General features: G+C 38.2%; 1 protein-coding gene across 9 annotated transcripts in view; it reads right to left on the bottom strand.

Annotated features, from left to right (window-relative positions):
• The window catches only part of LOC137389899 (LIM and SH3 domain protein 1-like), a 32,658-nt gene that overhangs the window by 2,156 nt on the left and 15,785 nt on the right, over positions 1-14,717 (bottom strand). For 6 of the 9 annotated variants that reach the window (XM_068076057.1, XM_068076056.1, XM_068076061.1 and 3 more), the window contains exons 6-10: positions 11,485-11,622; positions 10,292-10,447; positions 9,935-9,985; positions 9,135-9,221; positions 871-1,277 (exon numbers count right to left, since the gene is read on the bottom strand). In XM_068076057.1, the coding sequence (XP_067932158.1) occupies positions 871-1,277; positions 9,135-9,221; positions 9,935-9,985; positions 10,292-10,447; positions 11,485-11,622 (839 nt within the window). The remainder of the gene's footprint in view (positions 1-870; positions 1,278-9,134; positions 9,222-9,934; positions 9,986-10,291; positions 10,448-11,484; positions 11,623-14,717) is intronic. The other 3 variants (XM_068076062.1, XM_068076063.1, XM_068076064.1) reach the window with 3 other exon arrangements.

Raw genomic sequence — 14,717 nt, 5'->3', positions numbered from 1 at the left:
GGAGACCTGATACATAACCGCTAGTACCGAGGAGACCTGATACATAACCACCAGTAACAAGGAGACCTGATACATAACCAATAGTAACAAGGAGACCTGATACATAACCACTAGTAACAAGGAGACCTGATACATAACCACTAGTAACAAGGAGACCTGATACATATTGCTTGCTATCTCGAAAGTCATACTTTAAAACAGCATCGCACGCCCTGCTTCCTTGAATAAGATATTCTAGCTCAATACCTAAGAAATTTTAATATACATGTAAATATATAATGCTGTAGTTGTTTCCCGTTGTTTCCCGCTTAACTCTAGTATAAATGGAAAGTCACACCGGATAAACCTTAAAATCACTAACAATGCGTACTTGAACAGATCAGGTTCCATAAACGAAAACCTACTGTTATATCAGTAACAGAATACCAATTTGATCAATAATAAACTATCCTCAACAGCTTTCTGCAGAAACTTTGGATATGGCAGTGCTATAACAAGAAATTGTCAAGCATATAGTTGTTAATCTTAACGAATACTTGTCTACTTAACTGTGAGGAATATAATAGAGAATTACTACATACTGTCCTAAGTTACTGTTCATATGCAAGCGTGAACAATTATCAAATGATACCTACTCCGATGAGACACTACCTAGTAATTAAATATAGTTATCGCTCTCATGTTTATGCTCGCTGCATAGACTTGGTTGCTGTCACACCTTAAACACTTTTGTAGAAAACCAGTTAGGCAAGCTGTAAATGCTAACATTTGTCTATAGTCTATACCTATCATAGGGTACACAACTCATGAGTTAATTGCAGCTCTTGTTAGTGATGGGCGAAACCATGCCTGACAACAAATACTACTCACTCCCTTGTCTGGTTTCGACTCGCTGGCTTGTGGCTTAGCTGTAGTATCAGAAGAAAATGATGGTGCTCTGACAGGTGGGGGTGACGGGTCCCTGACAGGTGGGGGTGATGGGTCCCTGACAGGTGGTGGTGACGGGTTTTTGACAGGTGGGGGTGATGGGTCTCTGACAGGTGGTGGTGGTGACGGGTTTCTGACAGGTGGTGGTGACGGGTTTCTGGCAGGTGGTGGTGACAGGTCCCTGACAGGAGGAGGCGATGGGTCCCTGGCAGGTGGCGGTGACATGGCTGGTGCAGGGGTTCTCGCAGGACTAGTGTGTCGTGGTGCCGCGACAGGCGGTGGTTGCGTGAACTGTGGAGCAGGCCGACTCTGTGCAGGAGGCGATGTCGGCACCTGACGAGCCGCAGGCGCTACAATATAAACAACTAAGTTTAGATGTCGGTTCATTGGTTCACCACTGTCAACTGCGCAGAAAACTGAGCCAGGTCACCAGTTAATTGTTGCACGACGACCTTTGTGAGAAAACCTACATTTTACTAGCAAACTAAACAAGTGACCAAACATACTAACATATTCTGAGCAGTTGTTCAGGAGCTGCAACTAAAGCTGTTCCTGCGAATAGCAAGGCAACAGGTTGTAGAAACCAAAATAGTAATAGATGTAGGAATACAACAGCTACTTCAGAAAGTAAGAAGAGATGCAGACCTACGAGGGAACTTGAAAATAGAAAGAAGGCAAGAAAGACATACCAATAACCTGGGAGTACAAGACAATCGCTGAAGAACTAACCACTAACATCATCAAACTGATCAAAGACATGAATAAATTCCTTACAAACAACTATAACACGGAACATAAAAGGAATAGAAAGAACACATTTTACAACTAGTCAAGCCAGAACAAACCAGAGATGATACATTAGTGCTCCGCGCATCAAACCATCTTTATATTACAATTAATCATAATTGATCAGACACATGGCAAAAGGCTCTACTTTCATTAAATAGTTTCACTCTCATCCAGTAAATATCTAATATTTTGCAATAGTGAACTGCCCAGACCAGTGGGTTTGTGCCTGGGTTCGAGCAAACCCTAGGGGTTTGGTGAGTCAGTCACAGGGGTTTAGCGGAGGGTACTCAAAAACAACAGCGGAAGTCACTCTGACTCGCAAAGTCATGTCTTTATGAACCAATGTGTAATTTGTTGCGAGTTCATGTATAGTATTGGTTTTGTTCTTTGAACATAGCGATGTTGATAGTTTATTTTGAGCGCCACTGAAAGATATACCTGTCTTTGTCTTGCCTTATTGTATTTTGCAATAAGGGTTTGGTGAAAGTGAATATGAAACTGGTGGAACTCAGTACGTCCAACCAAGTTAAGAACCACTGGTCTAGAGGAATACCTTTCTTGGACAGATCTAATCGGCAAACAATATTGAGATGAGATTAAACTGGAATGATCATGTGAAAATGCCACGTATAAGAAAGACAAACTTTGCTCAGACATGTTGCCTTTACAGCATTATCAAACTTAGTTCTTCAAAATGAATAGTTCTCTAACTCAATTATTGACTCCCGGCAGATAATCGTGTAAAAGCATCGATTATTCAATGGGACAATTAGCTGAACGCAATCACCAAATGGATATATATATATACCATCTACTGTTACTAGATACCATCTAGTGAATGCTAATCACCTGATGGATACATATACAGTCAAACATGGATGACTCGCCCACGGATAGCTCGAACACATGGTTAATTCGAATGGTTTCTTTGGTCCGTTCCCACGTAATGATAAATTGCTATAGATAACTCGAACTCAACACTGTTAATTCGAACTGTTTTTTGCCCAACGGCTACCGAAACGGTTGTTATCGCTTTAGAAAATCACTTTATTCCAAGCCATAGAGGTAAGCCTCAACTTTTCGTAATTCATAAGCGTCGTTATTACCACCATCGCCAAAATATTTTTGTCAACGACTTTTCTAAAGGTTTGGTGAAATTTGATTTATACCAAACATCCGCTTAGCGATCGCCCTTCGGAAGCGAGGTAATCTTTGCATAAACTTCAAGAAAAATCGGCACAATTGATCGTGGGTAAAACGCTCAAAAGAAAAAGATGTCTTTTCTTTTGAGCATTTCAACAACGATCAAGTTTTGCCAATGTCAATCTAAAAAACGTCCTGGCAATAACATCACCTCAAACAACTAACCAATCTCAAGTGATAGAATACGTTTTGATCTATACGTTTTGATAAAAACGTTTTAAACTTTACATTAGAAGCATTTAATTTGAAACAAACCATTTGTGCTTTTGATTTATACTATAGTTTGTATATGTATATGTATGTACTAATAAATAAGTAAATACATGGACTTGTGACAGTGCTCTGATAACTTGGATGCTCTGATAATTCGAACACCTTCGCTCGGTCCCGTGAAGTTCGAGTTATCCATGTTTGACTGTATATATCACTTCCTGTTACTAGAAACCGGCTAGTGAATGCTAATCACCTGATAGATACATATATATACCATCTACTGTTAGTAGATGCCAGCTAGTGAATGCTAATCACCAGATGGATACATATATATATACATTACTATCTACTGTTACTAGATACTAGCTAGTGAATGCTAATCGCCAGATGGATACACATATATATATACCATCTACTGTTACTAGATACCATCTAGTGAATGCTAATCACCAGATGGATACATATGTATATACCATCTACTGTTAGTAGATACCATCTAGTGAATGCTAATCACCAGATGGATACATATATATATATACCATTTACTGTTACTAGATACCATCTAGTGAATGCTAATTATCAGATCCTTAACCCACTGTCAATCAAGAAAATCTACATATAGTGAGACATAAATATATTTTAAACAGTTAATGCGAATGCCTTTAGAGCAGTGGTTCTTAACCTTTTTCAGTGTATTTCCCACATTGACAAACTACACTTTGAGATTTCCCCCTCTCTAGCAGCCGAAAATTGTGGTATTTTTGCCACTCTCAGATTGCAAGAGGAGGCTTGTCAGGATTGCATTTTGCCATACAGTCAAAATGAATAAATTATTAATTGAACTGTGATAGAAATCATATTTTATGGATAGTTTGTCATGATGTACTTTTTATTTATGGAAAAATGAAGTTCAAGATAAACACAACAATAGAGTAATTTGAATATCCAATAAGCTGCTTGATACATCACGAGGCTTGATTTCCGTATTAATACAGTTGTACTCACAATAAAAGCATGTATCTGCACCATGTATGTGGTGAAAATACAGTACAACAGCTATATCCTTGAAATGCGCCGTAATCAATATTCTCAATCTGAAGCTTGAAAATTTCCCACCTCAAATCATCAAATTTCTCACTGGTGGGAAATTTCCCACTGGTTAAGAACCCCTGCTTTAGAGCTATTCCTGTAAATATTTGGCTTTGCGATATACTCGAGCCATTTTCTATTACAGAAGTGCAGCTTTATTATTTTTGCTGTTATTTCAGAAAGAGCAAATTCAATCTTTTGATTGAGATTATGCAAGCATCAACAAGGCTGTCCTATAAACTGACCCATTTGACCAAGGGTGGCCCATTTTGTGGTTCACTAGTTTGGATGTAAGACAAAAACTGGCTTACTAGTACTAGCTGTGCTTTAGCTCTGTGACTCCAACTCACAAAAAGTCAAATTATAAATTAACAATGCAGGTAAGGATCAGGTTCAAGGATGCTACAACAATTGATGCAGGTATTTCGAATCCAAATAAGTAGCTATATTGGCGGAGTTGTTTGCCCTTAAGGTTATTAACCATCAGTATTGGCTCAAAGAATCTATTCATTTGTTTCCACTTCATTGCAAAAATTTTCCAGTCAGACAATTAAATTAAAATACCATAACGTGGGATCCTTAAAGGTTGACTTGCAACAAAATTCACATTACAGTTATTTCGTATCAAAAGATTCACCATGTCTTACTCTGTTGTGTTGTAGGTGCCAAATACGTGGAAATGTGATTACAAGCTCTTAAAAGCTCAAAAACGAACAGTTAATCGCCGCCATCACGAGACCGCCGTAGATTGAAATCAGTTTATTTCTCTGACGTAGTCATTACATTTGGTTATTGTTTTGTCACGTGACGTTCTCACGTGAATTGAGAGGCCAACAGAAGGCTCAATATAAAACTTATCGTAGCACTAGTTTATGACAAACACTTCGGGTTTTACCGAAGAGCCCTTACCAAATGTAGACGCTCGCTACTTTACAGTTTTGTTTCGGCTTGGTCTAGTTGTAATCTGATCATGTGACCCATACTTCCTGCTAAATAGCGCGAATAATTTCTGCAACATTTTTTGACTGTCACAGGTGACCAACAGGTTCGTCATGTTTACCAGAGGATGATATGCAATCCTTCGAGCTAAGGCTAAAAAATTAAACAAATTTTTACGGTAGGTTTTGAGATATCAGTGCTCAAAGTAACAACGTTACGATGATGATGAAATAGACGCGTAAGAACAATAGACATGGTTTTATTGAATGCGTGAAGGATATTTGTGAAAATATTTCGACAAATGAGGTTGTGTGAAAGTGTAAACAGAAGCCATCTTGTACAACTACATCCCATTTGAGCCGTTTTGGAAAGAGAATCCAAACTACGGCGGTATCGTGATGGCGGCGATTAAATGTTTGTTTTTGAGCTTTTAAGAGCTTGTAATCACATTTCCACATACAGTGAAACTCGGATAACTCAAACTTCAAGGGACCGAGCAAAAGTGTTCGAATTATCAGAGTGTTCAAGTTATCAGAGCACTGTCACAAGTCCATGTATTTACTTATTTATTAGTAGATACATGAACATATACAAACTATAATATAAATCAAAAGCACAAATGGCTTGTTTCAAATTAAATGCTTCTAATGTAAAGTTTAAAACGTTTTTATCAAAAAGTATAGAGATTTTTCTATCACTTGAGATTGGTTTGTTGTTTGAGGTGATGTTATTGCCAGGACGTTTTTTTTAGATTGACATTGGCAAAACTTGATCGTTGCTGAAATGCTCAAAGAAAAGACATCTTTTTCTTTTGAGCGTTTTACCCACGATCAATTTTGCCGATCTTTCTTGAAGTTTTTGCAAAGATTACCTTACTTTACCTGGGATTCGTTAAGAGCAACACTCCGAGGCAGTTCAATTAAAAGTTTTACGAGGTTTTACGGTACATTGTATATCACTCACGCTTTTTGAATGGATACTTATTGAATGTACACACGTATTTTGTGTTTAGGTCAAACGATGAATAGTTTTTTTTAGCTAAGACAACGTATACGTTTGATTACAACATTTTTAAGACGTTTTAAACATTCAACATTCCGACGTTAATTCAACACGGAATCGACGTCGGAAAACTATTCATCACGGGCTAGCCGGGTCACGCACTCAAGGATTTTCGCCACGCAAATACAAAACAAAAACAACATGCTGTTTTTGTTTTGTATGTGCGTGGCGAAAATCCTTGCGTCCGTGACCCGGCTAGCCCGTGCTATTCATCGTATAGAAGTATAAATCAAATTTCACCAAACCTTTAGAACAGTCGTTGACAAAAATATTTTGCCGATGGAGGTAATAACGACGCTTATGAATTACGAAAAGTTGAGGTTTACCTCTATGGCTTGGAATAAAGTGATTTTCTAAAGCGATAGCAACCGTTTCGGTAGCCGTTGGGCAAAAAACAGTTCGTTATAACAGTGCTGAATTCGAGTTATATAGAGCCATTTATCATTGCGTGGGAGCAGACCAAGCAAATCCAGTCGAGTTAACCATGTGTTCGCTATATCCGAGGGCGAGTTATCCATGTTTCACTGTATTTTGCATCTACAACACAACAGAGTAAGACATGGTGAATCTTTTAATACCAAATAACTGTAATGTGAATTTTGTTGCAGGTCAAGCCAACCAGGCACTTGCACCAACAGCTAGACTGCAGCTTATATTGTCCAACAATCCGTATGTTGATGTGATCATAAATTATGGTTTGTATACTGTAATATTTCACCGATAAATCACTAGACCATGAACAGGTGACACAGTAATTTGGTGAGTGTTAAGAATATCTTATTCAGCAATGGTAATAATGGATAGTCCTACGAAGACGTCAGATAGGAAAACTGTTGGGGAAGGAAAAAGCAGGCAAGGATACTAACAGATCGTGTAGTTTTTGCCGACACGACATTCATACTATGCAGTCTGTACATAGCTGCACATTTCACAGCTGCAGAACCTTACTGTGAAATGAATCTCACATTTTTGTTACATGAGCTGCTTAAAATAACTTTTAAAAATTAACACCTGAGGCTATTAATAACACCTGAGGCTATTAATAACACCTGAGGCTATTAATAACACCTGAGGCTATTAATAACACCTGAGGCTATTAATAACACCTGAGGCTATTAATAACACCTGAGGCTATTAATAACAGCAGCAGATATAATTCTAAAGGCTTATGATACGCTGAGCCGTTGACGTAATTTAAACCAAGTAGTCATTGTGTTCAACACATAAGCACTCTATTAAATCATGGAAAAGGGAAAGTTTTTGCAACTGAAGTTTTCTCCTTATAATAGTATAAAAATGTAAGTAGGTGTTCTGTTCTAAATGTAAAAAATGTGGAAAGTTACACCTTATCCTACATGAAATGCTTGACATGGTTACTCATACATTATTAATATTTCTAGTCTCCTTTTCGTTTGTAAGTATTGGCTTATAACTGCTAGTTACCGCTCTGTGTGATCAATAAGTTACCTTGGTGTAGGCATAACCAGACTACCCTTCTAAGTGCAAAAGAGTGGTGAAGATCTCTGAATGAGTGACCTCTGAAATGAACTACACTACGTATCACACCCTTTCAGCTGCGCTCATAACACCACCATAGCAACTCCGCATGCATAGCCCCTAGCTGCCCTATCTAGCACTGCATCTAGCCAACCTACCATGGAGCAAACAATCGCTGTGGTATCCACTATTAGACAAATACTGGTCATACTGCTATATTCACTGAAACGGTCGTGGAACAGACCTTACCTAACCTGTTCCCTCGTTACGCGGCTCAGATCTCAAACCTCTTCACGCTGACAACCAGCCTCAAACCAGCACGGCTATAATGAATGACCTGGTCATTGTAGCCATTTTCACTATAATAATAGCCATGTCTATCTGACTGAAGCCACGCTTGAAGTTTGGCAAAAAAAATGCTTTTGACGGGATTCAAACTCGTGACTTTAGGCTTCTTAGACAAACGCTATCATCTGCACCAATCTACTGCATTGTTACATTTTGGAATAGCTGTGCGTATAGTTATTACACTTGACAATCTCCCACGACACGATAGGCTGACAGAGTACCAGTTTATATAATGAAAACATGATACATAAAAGCGTATCACGGAATGTAAGTTTTCACTGCGCGACTACCGAATAATCAATGCTAATAATTTATTGGGCAGCATTTATAACACTATCACCAGTTTATCTCTCATGTAAAAGTTTGTAATGACGCTCTCATCTCATTCCGCACATTGACTGAAAAATTCATTGAGCAACAGTACCAATATTACATAGACATTAGACTTGAAAACTCAAGTTTCATCAGTATCAACAACTACTATAGTTTGTCTATGAGGGCTTGAGACTGGCTACAAGCGGGTTTACCAAGAGGATGATACAGCGTAAGCGACCTGTTTCAGGAACAGCTCGGGTAAGATCGACAGCAATTGAGATACAAGTGACGCCGTGACCAACACCTGCTAGACCTATCGTATTGGCTGGCTAATAAGGAAAATTTGCATGCTAAAAGGGGAAGTGCTGAGCATGCAGGGATCAAGAATAGTAACACTGGCAGCATGCGAACCAGTACCCTAGGTAAAGACAGAGAAACAAACGAATTTACTGACAATTATTGACTCCTATTGGACACTCCTGGTTAGTTGACCATATTATGATCTTTTCAGCTAAACTAAAATCATTAGTAATTCAAACTGATTCTGACCATTGCTGATATGACGTATCATACAAATCATTCAGCGGAGTCAATGATGTACAAAGTTTTTCCATTAGTATGTATGGTCAACAACCAGCAATGTCCAACGGATAGACTAATGCCAGAGTTCATCAATACACTGCGGGAGTCAAGCGATGAAAGCCATGGCTATAGCTATTCTAAGACCCGCACAACATCCAGCTTTCAGATACCTGGATACTGATCGACTATTGACCCGTAATTGTCATTTATTGGGTCATAGTCAGTGATGGAACCAATTCTTCTTGACCGACTGTACGCTGTTTGGAATAGAATGGAGACATGACAGTCTAGACAGACATGATTATTTAAACAAAAAGAGATGGCAGGTGTATGAAGAAAATTATTTTAAGCCTGAGCAAACGCTCTGCCGCAATCAAGGACAGCAATCTTGTTGGAAGAGCTAAAACCAGCTATTTTTGTAAATGTTTATAATTTTACAATGAAATATAGTGATAAAATTGGACAATGATAATATGAACATCCCAATTATTATTAAATATTTGTTGCATGCTTTTAAATTACAAATGATAACACGCGTATATCTAATGAGATTGTCTTGTCATATTGTGGGTCAAATTTAACTTAATTAAGTAGTTTTACACAATTCCAAGTAACTTAGTGCAACTTGAAGAAAAACAAGCTACAAGTAACTGCCCTATGACTGTAAAACCGAGCTTACCTTGCAACTTTCAGACCACTTTTGTCAGCAAGTATTGTTCAAAATACACATTTACCAGGCTGATGAAATTTAGTAAAAATATAAGTTACTGTAATCACCCTATTTACATAGATAAGCAATTCGCATGCGATAGAATTACAACCTGAAATCAGAGCAGGAGAGGTAGTAATTATATGCCATGCCTATTAAAATTGAGTTTAGCAGATCTGTATAGATTTTTGGAGGATAAATTAATGCTTTACAAATGACAAGGAAGACATGAAAGCGCAGATAGAATTAGGCAAGCCTTACGTTCAGTGCTGTCAGCGTTATATTCAGTGCTGCCAGCATCATTAGATTCATCTAGTCAAATTCGGAAACAATTGTGTTAACGCATTTATCACTTACTTTGCTATGACATTCCTGGGTTTCAAAATACACCAGGAACACAATGTGTACAGAAGCCTAATGCTTGTCTACACGTTACTGATGAGGTACATGAAGCTCAGAATGACTTAATGACAAACATAAACCGAACAGTAACTACTTATGCCTATCATGAAGACATGCACACGGCACACATTTTGGCAGATGTTCGTCTACTGCTAAAGTGATGCCGAAACAATGATTTTAAAAGTAATCGGAATGCCCTGTCATTAAAATTATCACCTTGCTTTTGGCTGTTTGAGGAGCTAAAACATGTCGTGGACTGAGGTTTATTGGAGGAAGGAGATAGCTGATTCTCCACTGCAGGATCGTAGTCACTCACGCTACCTGGCTGTCGAACTCGAGGTGTAGGTGCCGAAACACGGCGAGTTGAAGCTGCTAACAAACACATTAACATGGTCATTTTAAGACAACTTGAATAAATATGTTAAGTCAACTCTCTCCATCTTATCAGTCAAGTCTCTACATTAACAGCTTACACTATATCTTATCCGTCAAGTCTCTACATTATCAGCTTACACTATATTTTATCCATCGAGTCTCTACACTATCAGCTTACACTATATCTTATCAGTCAAGTCCCTACATTATCAGCTTATACTATATTTTATCAGTCGAGTCTCTAGATTATCAGCTTACACTATATCTTATCAGTCAAGTCTCTACATTAACAGCTTACACTATATCTTATCCGTCAAATCTCTACATTATCAGCTTACACTATATTTTATCAATCGAGTCTCTACATTATCGGCTTACACTATATCTTATCAGTCAAGTTTCCACATTATCAGCTTACACTATATCTTATCAGTCAAGTCTCTACATTAACAGCTTACACTATATCTTATCCGTCAAGTCTCTACATTATCAGCTTACACTATATTTTATCCATCGAGTCTCTACACTATCAGCTTACACTATATCTTATCAGTCAAGTCCCTACATTATCAGCTTATACTATATTTTATCAGTCGAGTCTCTAGATTATCAGCTTACACTATATCTTATCAGTCAAGTCTCTACATTAACAGCTTACACTATATCTTATCCGTCAAATCTCTACATTATCAGCTTACACTATATTTTATCAATCGAGTCTCTACATTATCGGCTTACACTATATCCTATCAGTCAAGTTTCCACATTATCAGCTTACACTATATCTTATCAGTCAAGTCTCTACATTACAGCTTGCACTATATCTTATCATTTTACTGTAATACATACAATGGTTGAAACAATAACCCGTGATATTATCCCGTGATACCAGCTATTTAGTACCAGAGACCCGATTAGAGATGTCGCTAGTCTTCTGTAAGATACTACTACTAGACTCAAAAGAAGAGCTCCTAACTTTGCATAACTAGAAATCATCAACAATTCCCTTATATACAAACGTCATCTGTTCTCACCATCTATTTCAGCAGGCCGCGCATTCTCCATCTCTTGCTTTTTTGCCAACTCTCCGTGGTAGGCTACATTGCTAATTGTTGTCATGTTTTTTCTCACTCTGGCTGTTTCTGGATCATCAGCAACTGCAGTGTATTGTCCTGTAATGCACCACAACACTGACTACCACTTCATATCATTTACCACAAAACGTAATCTCAGTTCAACCTTTCAGATAGTGATGACTATGAGCAAATAGAACAACACCCAGGAAACCTTGGCAGACTAAATGAAAAACAAATTCTTAAATCAAAACCTGCTTGCTAATTCTGATAACATCATGGAAGACGTTAACTACTAACTTCAATTTTAGCGGTTCAAGTGCTGTAACTGCAAATGATTATTTATGTGTATTTTAACGCAGTGAAAAACAAGAAGTGTCACATTACAAGCTCTCAATCATTTCTGCTATGTATGTACACATACATAGCAGAAATGCTATGTATGTGTACATAGCACATAACACATACATAACACATGTATGTATAACCAGAAGTGAAGCCAGGGAAGCTCTCATTCATTTCTGCTATGTATGTATAACTAGAAGTGAAGCCAGGGATGCTCTCATTCATTTCTGCTATGTATTTATAACTAGGAGTGAAGTCAGGGATGCTCTCATTCATTTCTGCTATGTATGTATAACTAGGAGTGAAGCCAGGGATGCTCTCATTCATTTCTGCTATGTATGTATAACTAGGAGTGAAGCCAGGGATGCTTGGGATTTCCTTAATTTTTAAATCAGAAAGTCTGCAGGTGGATGTTTAAGAGGCTCGTTTTCAGTAACTACATGAAGTTTGGAAACCAAATATTTTTAGTGATTTGGCAGAAGACACTGAAGATATTCATGTTCAAGTTTGGATGAAATCGGTCAGAAACTGTGAAAATGCATAGCTTTGGATGGACCAACAGACATATGGATTTATTAATATAAACTTTATTAATATAGACTGGTGATGCCCTAAATTTTTCTTTTTCAAACAGATAGCCTGTAGAAGGATGTTCCAGAGGCTAGTACTCAGGACAAACAGATAGCCTGTAGAAGGATGTTCCAGAGGCTAGTACTCAGGACAAACAGATAGCCTGTAGAAGGATGTTCCAGAGGCTAGTACTCAGGACAAACAGATAGCCTGTAGAAGGATGTTCCAGAGGCTAGTACTCAGGACAAACAGATAGCCTGTAGAAGGATGTTCCAGAGGCTAGTACTCAGGACAAACAGATAGCCTGTAGAAGGATGTTCCAGAGGCTAGTACTCAGGACAAACAGATAGCCTGTAGAAGGATGTTCCAGAGGCTAGTACTCAGGACAAACAGATAGCCTGTAGAAGGGTGTTCCAGAGGCTAGTACTCAGGACAAACAGATAGCCTGCAGAAGGATGTTCCAGAGGCTAGTACTCAGGACAAACAGATAGCCTGTAGAAGGATGTTCCAGAGGCTAGTACTCAGGACAAACAGATAGCCTGTAGAAGGATGTTCCAGAGGCTAGTACTCAGGACAAACAGATAGCCTGTAGAAGGATGTTCCAGAGGCTAGTACTCAGGACAAACAGATAGCCTGTAGAAGGATGTTCCAGAGGCTATTACTCAGGAACCATATCGAAATTTTTAACCAAATAGTTTAGCAGCCTGATGCAAGGCACGGAGCATGAGTTTAAATTTAAGATAAAATCGGCCCAAATTGTGGGAACGCAGTATTTACATGGACTCACAGACAGACAAAGTGAGATGTATTACTATAGGTTATAAGCAAAGAGCTACACACTGTAATTTTTTTTGCATTAAACTTTGATATAAAAATTGTTTAGCATTCAGTAATTCTTTATTAAGCTCAAACTGAATATATACATGTACATGGGCTACTCTCTGAACTAACCAAGTTATATATTGCAACAGAAAAACATAACAGATTAAATTAGTAAGATAAGTCCTCTATAACAGATCATTAGTTTGTTCACATTTTGAATGTCAGAATTTATTTACATTTAGTATGCCATAGTGCAGCTTCCCCGTGGTAAAATTATACATTGCCGTTGACAGGTCACATCTGATCTTTATCATGCGACATAGACTCAGTTTCCATTGTAATTACAAGGTGAATACTAATGTATGAGCTAAATCTGCGAATCAATCCTTGTAAACAGATCTAATCTTAATACTTTGGTGAAAAGCCTTATAAACTTTATGACATTTCTATAAGAGAGTGATCCCACTTACACACATGGTAACCCTACTAGCAAAGAGCAATTAGAATCTTTCTGCCTGTGAGTGGCTATTGAGTTATGCCCTCAACAATGAAACTCAGTCAAGTAAACAACAATAATTTAAGTTTATGAATGAAACAAATTGGAGAAATGCTTTTTAAAGGGGGTGTAATTTAGCATTTTAACTTCTAGTGACTACAGCCGACCCCTGCTTCTAGTGACTACAGTCGACCCCTGCTTCTAGTGACTACATTCGACCCCTGCTTCTAGTGACTACAGTTGACCCCTGCTTCTAGTGACAACAGTCGATCCGTGCTTTTTCAGACTTCACTTTCCCAAACTTTTAATTGCCCAGAAAATTCGCCGATGCAACCATGTCTGTCCGAAAAAATGACATCTTTGACCGATAGGTAGTTCTCACGACAGACGACACGTGTGCGCAGGTTTTCTGCCAGGGCATTGTAGTGTAACTTTTCAGTTAGTATTAGCGCTGTTAATACTATTCTGTACGCTAGTACAAGCATGACCATGTTTTACTTTCTCATGTTTACTGCATATGCATATTCTACCATATATTAAAACAACTAGAGAAGTGGAATAAAGGAGTGTGTAAGAGACAATACAGGCTGTTTAATGTACAGTCCCGCAAAGTACTTCAATGTCTAAACTTTTTCAACATCCAGATATGGCCCAGTCTACCTTAGTCTGAACAATTGGGAGTTGCATTAAGGCGTGGTCACACGAGCACCGAACCGACGTAGGATTGGTTCGGAGGCTGGTTCGGTTTGTGGCACATGTCACACGGCCACCGAAGTAACTTCGCTTCCTAGATACCATACGTATAGAGACAGGACACGGTTTCATTAGTAGTTTTAATGTATTTGAGTTAAATATTTCTATTATAAACAAAAAACTTTGAGGAACAATTATAAATTATAATTACACAACAGATTTATCAGAAGATCGTTCAGCTGCTCAAAATAAATCACTCGATACAAAG

Source organism: Watersipora subatra, chromosome 3 (genome assembly GCF_963576615.1).
Source record: "Watersipora subatra chromosome 3, tzWatSuba1.1, whole genome shotgun sequence".
Lineage (NCBI taxonomy): Eukaryota > Metazoa > Bryozoa > Gymnolaemata > Cheilostomatida > Watersiporidae > Watersipora > Watersipora subatra.
Note: the sequence above shows the minus strand (reverse complement) of the source record. Positions and strands in the feature narration are given on the sequence as shown.